This window comes from Coregonus clupeaformis, chromosome 8, assembly GCF_020615455.1.
Source record: "Coregonus clupeaformis isolate EN_2021a chromosome 8, ASM2061545v1, whole genome shotgun sequence".
Taxonomy (NCBI): domain Eukaryota; kingdom Metazoa; phylum Chordata; class Actinopteri; order Salmoniformes; family Salmonidae; genus Coregonus; species Coregonus clupeaformis.
The window spans coordinates 48,956,502-48,970,307 of NC_059199.1; the positions used below are offsets into that span (position 1 = coordinate 48,956,502).

General features: G+C 42.1%; 1 protein-coding gene across 1 annotated transcript in view; it reads left to right on the forward strand.

Moving 5' to 3' along the window:
* Window positions 1–2,665: 2,665 nt before the first annotated feature.
* The window catches only part of LOC121571876 (eyes absent homolog 3), a 31,178-nt gene continuing 20,037 nt past the window's right edge, over window positions 2,666–13,806 (forward strand). Inside the window, exons 1-2 of the mRNA XM_041883645.2 lie at window positions 2,666–2,743; window positions 13,096–13,192. Of these exons, the coding sequence (XP_041739579.2) occupies window positions 13,133–13,192 (60 nt within the window). The 5' untranslated portion in view covers window positions 2,666–2,743; window positions 13,096–13,132. The remainder of the gene's footprint in view (window positions 2,744–13,095; window positions 13,193–13,806) is intronic.

Sequence of the window (13,806 nt, forward strand, 5' to 3'; positions counted from 1 at the left end):
TAGTAAGTAGTCCATTTTAGCTGACTACATACTATTCCAAGGAACATGTTTACATAGATTTTCATATTAATTAAAAAAGCACCACACACCCCCAGTACATTTTGATTATTGGTGCTGGTCTCCTGGAGAATTAGGCTACATTCAATCATATGCACTGAGTGTACAAAACATTATGAACAACTGCTCTTTCCATGACAGACTGACCAGGTGAATGCTATGATCTCTTATTGATGTCACTTGTTAAATCCACTTCAATCAGTGTAGATGTATTTATTTTATTTTTATTTCACCTTTATTTAACCAAGTAAGCCAGTTGAGAACAAGTTCTCATTTACAACTGCGACCTGGCCAAGATAAAGCAAAGCAGTGCGATAAAAACAACAACACAGAGTTACATATGGAATAAACAAAACGTTCAGTCAATAACACAATAGAAAGTCTATATACAGTGTGTGCAAATGTAGTAAGTTATGGAGGTAAGGCAATAAATAGGCCATAGTGCAAAATAATTACAATTTAGTATTAACACTGGAATGATAGATGTGCAGAAGATGATGTGTAAATAGAGATACTGGGGTGCAAATGAGCAAAATAAATAACAATATGGGGATGAGGTAGTTGGGTGGGCTAATTTCAGAATACAGGTGCAGTGATCGGTAAACTGCTCTGACAACTGATGCTTAAAGACAGTGAGGGAGATAAGTGTCTCCAGCTTCAGAGATTTTTGTCGTTCGTTCCAGTCATTTGCAGCAGAGAATTGGAAGGAATGGCGGCAAAAGGAGGTGTTGGCTTTGGGGATGACCAGTGAGATATACCTGCTGGAGCGCATACTACGGGTGGGTGTTGCTATGGTGACCAATGAGCTAAGATAAGGCGGGGATTTGCCTAGAAGTGATTTATAGATGACCTGGAGCCAGTGGGTTTGGCGACAAATATGTAGTGAGGGCCAGCCAACGAGAGCGTACAGGTCACAGTGGTGGGTAGTATATGGGGCTTTGGTGACAAAACGGATGGCACTGTGATAGACTACATCCAATTTGCTGAGTAGAGTGTTGGAAGCTATTTTGTAAATGACATCGCCGAAGTCAAGGATCGGTAGGATAGTCCGTTTTACGATGTTTAGCAGCATGAGTGAAGGAGGCTTTGTTGCGAAATAGGAAGCCGTTTCTAGATGTAACTTTGGATTGGAGATGCTTAATGTGAGTCTGATAGGAGAGTTTACGGTCTAACCAGACACCTAGGTATTTGTAGTTGTCCACATATTCTAAGTCAGACCTGCCGAGAGTAGTGATTCTAGTCGGGCGGGTGCAAGCAGTGTTCGATTTAGTTTTACTAGCGTTTAAAAGCAGTTGGAGGCCACGGAAGGAGTGTTGTATGGCATTGAAGCTCGTTTGGAGGTTTGTTAACACAGTGTCCAATGAAGGGCCAGATGTATACAAAATGGTGTCGTCTGCGTAGAGGTGGATCTGAGAGTCACCAGCAGCAAGAGCGACATCATTGATATACACAGAGAATAGAGTCGGCCCGAAAATTGAACCCTGTGGCACCCCCATAGAGACTGCCAGAGGTCCAGACAACAGGCCCTCCGATTTGAACATTGAACTCTATCTGAGAAGTAGTTGGTGAACCAGGCGAGGCAGTCATTTGAGAAACCAAGGCTATTTAGTCTGCCAATAAGAATGCAGGTCGATGAAGACGGCTGCACAGTACTGTCTTTTATCGATCGCGGTTATTATATTGTTTAGGACCTTGAGCGTGGCTGAGGTGCACCCATGACCAGCTCGGAAACCAGATTGCATAGCGGAGAAGGTACGGTGGGATTCGAAATGGTCGGTGATCTGTTTATTAACTTGGCTTTCAAATACTTTCGAAAGGCAGGGCAGGATGGACATAGGTGAAGGGGAGTAGACAGGTTAAAGAAGGATTTTTAAGCCTTGAGAAAATTGAGACATGGATTATGTATTTGTGCAATTCAGAGGTTGAATGGGCAAGACAAAATATTTAAGTGCCTTTGAACGGGGTATAGTAGTATGTGCCAGGCACACTGGTTTGTGTCAAGAACTGCAACGCTGCTGGGTTTTTCATGCTCAATAGTTTCCTGTGTGTATTAAGAATGGTCCACCACCCAAAGGACATCCAGCCAACTTGATTCAACAGTGGAAAGCATTGGAGCCAACATGGGCCAGCATTCTTGTGGAACGATTTCAACACCTTGTAGAGTCCATGAGCCAGCTGTTCTGGGTGGTGTTCTTAATGTTTTGTACACTCAGTGTATATTACTTACAATTTTATTGAAAGGAGCAGTGAGCACCATCAGTAATACTTTCTGTGGGGAAATATCCATGGCAATGTTTTCCATGCTGTAACATTGTTACATCTCTCTACTTCATGTTGTTACATTGTAGCTACATCTATCAACTTTTTATGGTTGCGTTTAGACAGGCAGCCAAATGTTTGATTTGAAACGATCTGATGTGATTGGTCAAAAGACCAATTAATGGAACAAATATATATCCGAATTTGGCAACGCGACACGCGTGGTTAGTGCAATCCGTGCTCTTTAGGACGTCCCTACTCTAACCATAACCCTTATCTAATCTAGTGACGTCCCAAGGATCCCGGATTGCACACGGCGTACCATGAATAATCAAAACTTCCTGCTAAATAGTGGTCTAACAACAGACAAAGCGGTGCGGATTCAGTACGAAGACATTCGACTAAAGCAAAATACATTATACCAATGGTAAGATTAAATTTGACAAACTCTAATCATAGACCTATGGTCTACGTCGGTAAAATTTTCAAACTTTGGAAGGGAAATTCCAACACTTTGCCGTAATACTCCGTTAGCTAGCATAGTAGCATCTCGAGAGAGTTGGCTAGCTAACGTTAGCTAAAAACAATGCAGTTTGCTATGCGCTAGCTAACACGTTCTAGCTAGCTATGTCCCCAGTGCTCAGCTGGATAATCACATTTGCATTTAATTGCAATAGCTAAAACAATATTTATAGCGTTCCAATGCCTCTTAGTTTGCAGCTAAGTAATGTAGTAAGTTGGCTAGCTATATTATTTGCTAGTAATAACTGGACTTCACCTTCAGAAGCTGTCCTTCACTCTACAAATGTAGAATGTTCTAGGAAGCGTGCCATCGCTAGCAACACCATTAAAAGCGTGTATACATTTCCTGAATAAAGATTAATGGAAATGTGGAAACATAGCTATTTATTTGGCTAGCTAACTTTTCGATTCAGTGTTGTTGCGCATGTGTAGCAGCTAACATGAGCTAGTTAGCACACATCTGTTTTGGGCATGCTAAAGTTACCTATTTTAGTCCCCCCCCCGCTCACTTGTATATAATTTTACTTGGATTTGCCTAGGAGGCAGAAGTTCGCAAGCTAGCTATTTTACTATCATCTGCATGCCTATCATCCAAAACGTATTGAAATGACAGACTAAAGTTAGCATCTGACAACCACCATCATAGCTGCTTTTAGCAAGGCTAGTATTTACACACTAGCCTTGAAGCAGCTACCGCCACCACATATGTCATAATTAGCTTGTAAAAAATGGAATAGTCTGCCAGAAGTAAAACATTACATTTAAACTTACTACTCTGCCGGTTGTCCGTGGTGTTGGTCCTTATGGGGTGGAGGGGGATTTGAGAAAAACAAATTAAACAGGCATTCCAAACGTGGGTCTGTTGTAGACCCGCTTACCTAGCTATATATTAATATCTGTACGTTTTTTTGTGGACCCCAGGAAGAGTAGCTGCTGAATGTGCAATAGCTAATGGCGATCCTAATACACTAAACTAAACCTCGTGTCAAAATACAAGTCCTGCACGTGCGCCATACCTGCACACAAAAAAAAAGCAATAACTTGTGTGGGACTTTTATTTTGACATGAGGTAAGCCGAGAGGAACTGCATGGGTATACAACAGACTCACGTTTGGAAATTCTGTTTAATTATATTCCATTAGATGTTTTTTCTCAAATTCCCTCCTGCATAAGGACCAAGCCTACAGACAATCGACAGAGTACGTTGAAATTGAATTTTCCGGAGGACTATTGTTTTTTTGCAAACTAATTCCCAGCAACACTAGTGTGAAAATACTACCGTTGCTAAAAGCAGCTACCATCACCACAGATAATGGCAAGCTGCCACCTTGTCATTGGTTTTTACCTGTGTTAGCTAGCTACTACTATGAGGGTGAAAGCTTATAATTGATTAGCTTTTAATTAAAATAATTTGAACCCATGCTGCCAAAACAGGATGTTATAGCAATCCAGCTAGACAGTAGGTTATTTGTTACCAATAGTCCATGAGCCAGGGGAGAGTCAGAAAGAAGCAAGAACAGAATCCAAAGGCAGATAAGTTCTCTATGGGCTGTTTTCCTGGACACAGATTTACCCTGGTCCTGGACTAAAAGCATTCTGAGCTTGCTTTTTTGTCCAGGACTAGTTTTAGGTTTAGGCCTAATCTGTCTGGGAAACGGGCCCTATATGTTTTATTTTTCTTCATAATGTTGCTCATAGAGTTTGACTTGATTAGATTCATTCAACAAAAATAAGGCTAGTGCATGAGGGACCATGACTATAGACCAAGCCAGTTGTTGACTAGGTCTATATCTTCATGTAGAGGATGCTCAATCCCCAACTCTTTGTAGCCTAAATCTCTGTTCTTGTGATTGGCAGAGATCAACAATAGAAGGCAGTGCAGAACATCACCAAAACAGAGATTTATGCTACAAAGAGTTGGGGATTGAGCATACTCTCCATGAAGACATAGGCCTAGCTGACTACTGGCTTGGTCTATAGTCATGGTCCTTGGATTAGCCTCATCTTTGTTGTATGAATCTAATCAAGTCAAACTCTATGAGCAACATTATTAGGAAAAAACATACAGTGGCGTCAGAAAGTAGTCATATTCCTTGACTTATTCCCACATTTGTTGTTACAGCCTGAAATCAACCTGGGTTGAATTTATTTTGTTCTCTCACCTATCTACACACAATACCCCATAATGACGAAGTGAAAACATGTTTTTAGAAAGGTTTGCAAATGTATTGAAAATGAAATACAGAAATATCTAATTTACATAAATATTCACACCCCTGAGTCAATACATGTTAGAATCACCGTTGGCAGTGATTACAGCTGTGAGTCTTTCTGGGTAAACCTCTGAGCTTTGCATTACATTTTTCTTTACATTTACGTCATTTAGCAGACGCTCTTATCCAGAGCGACTTACAAATTGGTGCATTCACCTTTATAGCCAGTGGGATTACCACTTTTCAATATTTTTTTTTTTTTTTTTTTTTTTTTGGGGTGGGGTAAGGGTGGGTAGAAGGATTACTTTATCCTATCCCAGGTATTCCTTAAAGAGGTGGGGTTTCAAGTGACTCCGGAAGGTGGTGAGTGACTCCGCTGTCCTGGCATCGTGAGGGAGCTTGTTCCACCATTGGGGTGCCAGAGCAGCGAACAGTTTTGACTGGGCTGAGCGGGAACTGTGCTTCCGCAGAGGTAGGGGGGCCAGCAGGCCAGAGGTGGATGAACGCAATGCCCTCGTTTGGGTGTAGGGACTGATCAGAGCCTGAAGGTACGGAGGTGCCGTTCCCCTCACAGCTCCGTAGGCAAGCACCATGGTCTTGTAACGGATGCGAGCTTCAACTGGAAGCCAGTGGAGTGTGCGGAGGAGCGGGGTGACGTGAGAGAACTTGGGAAGGTTGAACACCAGACGGGCTGCAGCATTCTGGATGAGTTGTAGGGGTTTAATGGCACAAGCAGGGAGCCCAGCCAACAGCGAGTTGCAGTAATCCAGACGGGAGATGACAAGTGCCTGGATTAGGACCTGTGCCGCTTCCTGTGTAAGGCAGGGTCGTACTCTCCGAATGTTGTAGAGCATGAACCTACAGGATCGGGTCACCGCCTTGATGTTAGCGGAGAACGACAGGGTGTTGTCCAGGGTCACGCCAAGGCTCTTCGCACTCTGGGAGGAGGACACAACGGAGTTGTCAACCGTGATGGCGAGATCATGGAACGGGCAGTCCTTCCCCGGGAGGAAGAGCAGCTCCGTCTTGCCAGGGTTCAGCTTGAGGTGGTGATCCGTCATCCACACTGATATGTCTGCCAGAGATGCGATTCGCCACCTGGTTATCAGAAGGGGGAAAGGAGAAGATTAGTTGTGTGTCGTCTGCGTAGCAATGATAGGAGAGGCCATGTGAGGATATGACAGAGCCAAGTGACTTGGTGTATAGCGAGAATAGGAGAGGGCCTAGAACTGAGCCCTGGGGGACTCCAGTGGTGAGAGCACGTGGTGCGGAGACAGATTCTCGCCACGCCACTTGGTAGGAGCGACCGGTCAGGAAGGACGCAATCCAAGAGTGAGCCGCGCCGGAGATGCCCAACTCTGAGAGGGTGGAGAGGAGGATCTGATGGTTCACAGTATCAAAGGCAGCAGACAGGTCTAGAAGGACAAGAGCAGAGGAGTGAGAGTTAGCTTTAGCAGTGCGGCGAGCCTCCGTGACACAGAGAAGAGCAGTCTTAGTTGAATGACCAGTCTTGAAACCTGACTGGTTTGGATCAAGAAGGTAATTCTGAGAGAGATAGCAAGAGAGTTGGCTAAAAACGGCACGCTCTTTGCACACTTGGATTCTACAATATTTGCACGTTATTCTTAAAAAATGATTCAAGCTCTGTCAAGTTGGTTGTTGATCATTGCTAGACAGCCATTTTCAAGTCTTGCCATAGATTTCAAGACTTTTTAAGTAACAATTGTAACTAGGCTACTCAGGACCATTCATCCTCGTCTTGGTAAGCAACTCCAGTGTATATTTGGCCTTGTTTTAAGTTATTGTCCTGCTGAAAGGTGAATTTGTCCAGTGTCTGTTGGAAAGCAGACTGAACCAGGTTTTCCTCAAGGATTTTGCCAGTGCTTAGCTCTATTCAGTTTATTTTTATCTTTAAAAAACTCCCTAGTATGCTTGTCATTGGCAAGCATACCCATAACATGATGCAGCCACCACCATGCTTGAAAATATGAAGAGTGGTACTCGGTGATGTGTTGGATTTACCCCAAACATAACGGTTTGGATTCAGGACATAAAGTTAATTTCTTTGCCACATTTTTTTCATTTTTACTTTGGTGCCTTTGGAATTTTTGTATTCTGTACAGGCTTCCATTTCACTTTGTCATTTAGGTTAGTATTGTGGAGTAACTACAATGTTGTTGATCCATCCTCAGTTTATTCCTATCACTGCCATTAAACTCTAACTGTTTTTAAGTCACCATTGGCCTCATGGTGAAATCCCTGTTGTTTCCTTCCTCTCCGGCAACTGAGTTAGGAAGGACACCTGTATCTTTGTAGTGACTAGGTGTATTGATACAGAAAGAAGAAGAAGAAACCCGCACACTGCTCTTGCTAGAATCACTGCTCTTTATAAAGCTTAATAAAGAGCAGTGATACTAGCAAGAACAGTGTGGATGTTTGTTCTTTTTTTCTCATCTTATTCAACTGTTACATGCACCTGCAACAAAGATAGCTCAGATGTGCGATTGCCTTTTGAATTTTGGGTGTATTGATACATCATCCAAAGTGTAATTATTAACTTCACCATGCTCAAAGGGATATTCAATGTCATCCTTTTTTTTTTGACCCATCTACCAGTAGGTGCCTTTTCTTTGGAAGGCATTGGAAACCCTCCCTGGTCTTTGTGGTTGAATCTGTTTGAAATTCACTGCTCGACTGAAGTACCTTACAGATATTGTATGTGTGGGGTACAGAGATGAGTAAACACTATTACACACAGTGAGTCCATGCAACTTATGTGACTTGTTAAGCACATTTTTTACTCCTGAACTTATTTAGTCTTGCCATAACAAAGGGGTTGAATACTTATTGACTCTAGACATTTCAGCTTTTCATTTTTAATTAATTTGTAAAAATGTCTAAACATTGGGCAGTGACACAATCTCAATTTAATCCATGTTAAGTTCACGTTGTAACACAACAAAATGTGGAAAAAGTCTAGGGGTGTGAATACCTTCTGAAAGCACCGTAGGGCCTTAAGTCAAATCAGCACAGTACTCCTGTAAATGTCTCATTAGAGGAGGCAGTAATAACAGTAAGATCATCATACACACAATGTTTGCTTCTCAAGACAATACTCATAGGCAGCACAGAGACATCCCAATTTTTGTAGTCAAGCAATCATGCAGTAGCCTAGGCCTACAGGAAAATATTTGCTCATTATTTGGTGATCAAATATGATAAATGACAGAAATCAGTCAAATATTTAATAAAGTAGACCAGGGTTCCCCAACTAGCGGCCCGCGGGCTAAATTTCATTTGGCTCGGCAAGTTTCCTTAAAAAAAATGAAATAATTATAAACTAACATTTCTGTTGGACATAAGACTGTACAAACAGCAGGATTTTTTTAAAATTTTGATTTAAGAAATCTGTTCCCAAATATTCCCACGCATAATAGAGACAAGTGATGGTATACAAATGCAAGCCAGGCTTGAAATTATTATCTTTTAGTCAAACATTAGCTGTTTGGCTTCTTGCGGTCAATTTGCAGTCTACAAATTATTTGTAATTATGTTCCGCCCCCCCCCCGACCATACGCTCAACAACACATCGGCCCACGGCTGAATCTAGTTAATGATCCCTGAAGTAGACTATAGCCTATTTGAAAAAGGATTCATACTTCAGTGTCTGTGGAGCAGATGACAGAAAAAGCAGTTATCTTAGCTTGTAGGCTTGCTTCATTGTTTTGCATAAAGCGTACCACAGTGCCTGTGTGTGCTGTGATTGAGAAAGCTAGAAGTTTAGTGACGGTTCTGAAAACTGGCAACTACCATAGGGTAACATCAGCTGATCACTGTGTACAGCACAGGTACAGCAGGTTACAGGTTACCTATGTCGACAGCAGGTGCAGAGAGTAGTTTGAGCTTGTGTATGGTTGTCAGGACAACCGAGATTGCATTGGGTTCACAATAGTCTCACAAGCCAGATCTTAACATTGTATTAGCTTATAGAGGCCAGATTCACAATAGGCCTAAATTCAATAGAAAATTCCAGGGCTGTTTGCAAATCTTTAAACCATCTGATTAAATTAATATTAAAAAAATTGTGTGTTTTTACGCTGCACTGCGAATGACGGGAGTATTTTGTACTTTTAATTTATTCTTAATCTTTGCCTTTTGGTCGTCCTAGTGCTACTGGGCGATTCCAGCATTATGGACGTTACATTTGGATGCAATATCACAACTCTACTGTCTCAGAATGCACAAAATATAAAATGAAACTTTTAATGTGTGTTTATAGTACCCCTTGCGGGGAGTTTACAGTGCATTCGGAAAGTATTCAGACCCCTTGACTTTTTCTACATTTTGTTACGTTACAGCCTTCTAAAATGGATGAAGTTGTTTTTTCCCCTCATCAATCTACACACAATACCCCATAATGACAAAGCAAAAACACGTTTTCAGAAATTTTTGCAAATTTATATTTAAAAAAAACCCCCGGAAATATTACATTTACATAAGTATTCAGACCATTTACTCAGAACTTTGTTGAAGCACCTTTGGCAGCGATTACAGCCTCTAGTCTTGGGTATGATGCTACAAGCTTGGCACACCTGTATTTGTGGAGTTTCTCCCATTCTTCTCTGCAGATCCTCTCAAGCTCTGTCAGTTTGGCTGGGGAGCATCACTGCACAGCTATTTTCAGGTCTCTCCAAAGATATTCAGGTCTGGGCTCTGGCTGGTCCACTCAAGGACATTCAGAGGCTTGTCCCGAAGCCACTCCTGCGTTGTCTTGGCTGTGTGCTTAGGGTCGTTGTCCTGTTGAAAGGTGAACTGTCGCCCCAGTCTGACGTCCTGAGCGCTCTGGAGCAGGTTTTCAGCAAGGATCTCTCTGTACTTTGCTCCATTCATCTTTCCCTCAATCCTGACTAGTCTCCCAGTCCCTGCCTCTGAAAAACATCCCAACAGCATGATGCTGCCACCACCATGCTTCATCGTAGGGATGGTACCAGGCTTCCTCCAGACGTGACGCTTGGCATTCAGGCCAAAGAGTTCAATCTTGGTTTCATCAGTCCAGAGAATCTTGTTTCTCATGGTCTGAGAGTCCTTTAGGTGCCTTTTGGCAAACTCCAAGCAGGCTGTCATGTGCCTTTTTACTGAGGAGTGGCTTCCGTCTGGCCACTCTACCATAAAAGCCTGATTGGTGGAGTGCTGCAGAGATGGTTGTCCTTCTGGAAGTTTCTCCCATCTCCACAGAGGAACTCTGGAGCTCTGTCAGTGACCATCGGGGTATTGGTCACCTCCCTGACCAAGGCCCTTCTCCCCCGATTGCTCAATTTGGCTGGGTGGCCAGCTCTAGGAAGAGTCTTGGTGGTTCCAAACTTCATCCATTTAAGAATGATTGAGGCCACTGTGTTCTTGGGGACCTTCAATGCTGCAGAAATGTTTTGGTACCCTCCCCCAGATCTGTGCCTCGACACAATCCTGTCTCAGAGCTCTACAGACAATTCCTTCAAACTCATGGCTTGGTTTTTGCTCTGACATGCACTGTCAACTGTGGGACCTTATATAGACAGGTGTGTGCTTTTCCAAATCATGTCCAATCAATTGAATTTACCACAGGTGGACTCCAATCAAGTTGTAGAAACATCTCAAGGATGATCAAATAGACAAGCTTTTTGGGGAGACTGCTGAACATTTTACCGACGGTCTGTGAGTTTTTTAATAGGGCCGGGGTGATACCAATATCGCGATATCCGTTAGTATCGTGGCAAGGAAACAAAACATGAATCGGATTAACTTCTTTAGGAAAACAGCCCTAATGTTGAAAACAAACATCATCCAGTGTTTATTTATTTTCCAAGCTATAGCACACAATATTTTACATACAGCAGATTTTTAAACGACCAAAGAGTTTGATCTGCTTTGTGTTTTCATTTTTGCCATATAAAGAATATTGCAATACTGGTATCTTCACAGCCCTAGTTTTTAAGTCTAAGGTCAAAACATGGATAGCCATTTTGAAACGAAAGGCTTGGCTGAACACAAAAACAATAATTTTGAAAAGATTGTCATTTCAATTGATAATTTAGAGCGGGAAAAACAACCGTTATTAATGTTACACACTTTATGGATGTTACAAAAATAGATTTTGATCAAGAAATCTTTAAGATTTTAATCTATCATAACACATTTGTCATTTGAAATGTTTTTTAAAATGTCAGCAGAAGGCATAGTATCACTACTTTAGGATTGGAAAATTACAGGTAGCCTGAATAGTATACAAGGCAAGGCACCACACCTTAATAGGGGATTTTCTTCTCTTTTGATACATCCAAATTAACCTTAACCAGTTGAAGGTAAACACCAGGGTTTCCCAACTGGTGGGCCGAATTTGGCCCGCGTGTGGTTTTATTTCGCCCCCAAACTTTTCTGAGCATAAAACAAACATGTATTTTTTTTATTTTAATTGTTGGACATAAAAGACTGTAAAAACATACATTCAATACAGTGCCGTGACCACTTACACCCTTAGCTCTCGCCCCTTCCCTTCCACAAAGATGTAGTTCAGTACTCTTCCATCACCCAGGATTTCTCCATGCAGTTCACAGAACTTCTAATCAGTCAGGAGAGGCCTTGAGTTATTGGGAGTACACATTACTACAGTCCACTGCAGGCCACTAAGTAATTACTTCTCATACACAAAGAGCTTGAACTTAACATTCATTTCAATCTCTAAGGATATATAAAAACAATCTATTCATACTAAGAATGCTATAAAACAGTAAAGATATAAAACAGATTTACAATCTATCAACGCAAATATTTAGATTTTTTTTGTATTACCATTTTTCTGATATTGTTTGCATACAAAATTAGAAAATTATACAATATAATTTACATGTGCCAATACCATCAATTCACTTTTCTGGACACTGGATGAAGTCAGTATGTTTTGGGGCACTTTAATTTGAAAAAGACACTGCAGGACTATTTAAAGATTGTTGATAAACACTTATCTTTCTATCAACAAAAAAAATGCATTTCAGTGTGTATTTTCTAAGAGAATCTTAGCTAAAACACATCATTTTTAATATATCAACAATTGCTTCAGTAAAAGTCTGAAGAATACATCTCAGAACAAGCGCACACAATGTGGTGAATGCACAAGCTTCTGAAGCTAAGATATGATCCATCAATATCAACAGTTATGGATGTTACGGATATCAACACTGAAAAAGGATGGGCCTGCTGACAATTAAAAGAGAAACCAATTGTAGAATATATGAAACTTTGACAAAAGTTCGCTTTACAGAGAAAGGTGCATGATCAGACGTAAGCTGCATGGTGTACAAAAACGTTTCCTAAAAAAAATGTAGTGGTCCATTTACTGGAAAGGGTTGCATAAGTGTTTTTTGGGACACCTGCCTCGATTATGCCTATAAATCAGGTGGCTGGCATTCTGTTCATGTGCACGGTTTCGTTAACAAGTGTCTGATAAATTAGTGTTTTTGAATTTCCCACGTGACCTATTTTCTCCCTTTTCTTTCCGCAAATGCCAGTTATATCAAGGCTCTATGGCCAGGGCCCACAGAGAGAAGGCTAAAGGGGGCGGCCGGTGGCTGAAAATGAGGTTAGATCTTATCCAGCGGACCACCCATTGATACGACAGCTTGCACCTGAACACCTAATGCCTCTCATATAATCCGCAGAGAATACATTTCCTCAAAAGTAGGCTAGGTCACATGTAAGGAGGCAAGCTCCCCTTAATCCAACTGTAAACACCGGAGTGGTGGGGCCACGGTGCGACGTCAATGCTGCACGTGCCTCGCCTGCCGCTCCCGTGCGGTAGATTAGGCCAACCGTGCACCACTTCTTCCCAAGTAGGCGACATCACGCCTCACTGTTGATCAACTCCTACGATAGTAGGGGGGGGCGGAGGGCACCGGAGATGCGTCAGGGTGGAGGGGATTATGGCTGGTCAAAGGGAGACTACTTAAAGCAGTGGTCCTGTCCACTCACCCTGTGCACACCGTGTTTGTCTGTATGTGTTTGTGTGAAGCAGGGTCCAGACAGCCTCCCAAGACGAAGAGAGTGAAGATATGTCAGGAGGACGTGGCTCAGCAGACATGGATGACTTGCAGGACCTGCCTGAACTGCCGGTGAGTTTGGACTCCAGACATTCACCTTAAAGGAATATTGTTTTTGTGCATCTCTGCAGGATTTTCAATTGATTCCCTGTGTCATTTCATGTTCCCTGTGTCATTTCATGTTTTCATGGGTATCTGAGTTATTGACGTTCAAGCAGGCAGAAATCCTGCCGGTATGACATAGCACTGTGATAAAGTCGCTGTCACTACACTGGAAGATAATAGGAATACAACTGTTAGATTGCGAAAACGTCTATCATACATGTTAGATTTCAATACTGGCCTATGTCATAACTCGGGAGGATATCTTCTCTCGAATGAGCCATTGATCAGATTTTTACGATATTCCTACCTCAAGAAATGTGTAATTTAACGGAGGGTCTAGCACATTTCTCCTATTTGTCTGCCTCTTTAATCCAGGGTGCATTGCATGGTACCGTTGCCAGAGATATTATAGAAAGGAGATAGGAATCCAATGAATGAAGGAACGTATAAGGACCCACCCAGCACACTGTCGTCCAATTGCGTTCACGTTGTCATGCTGCGTCACGCGGTTGCTAAGCTAATCGTCACGCAATCCCTTCTCAAAGTCAGTGTATATGTCGAGAAACGTGCCTATTTTCCTC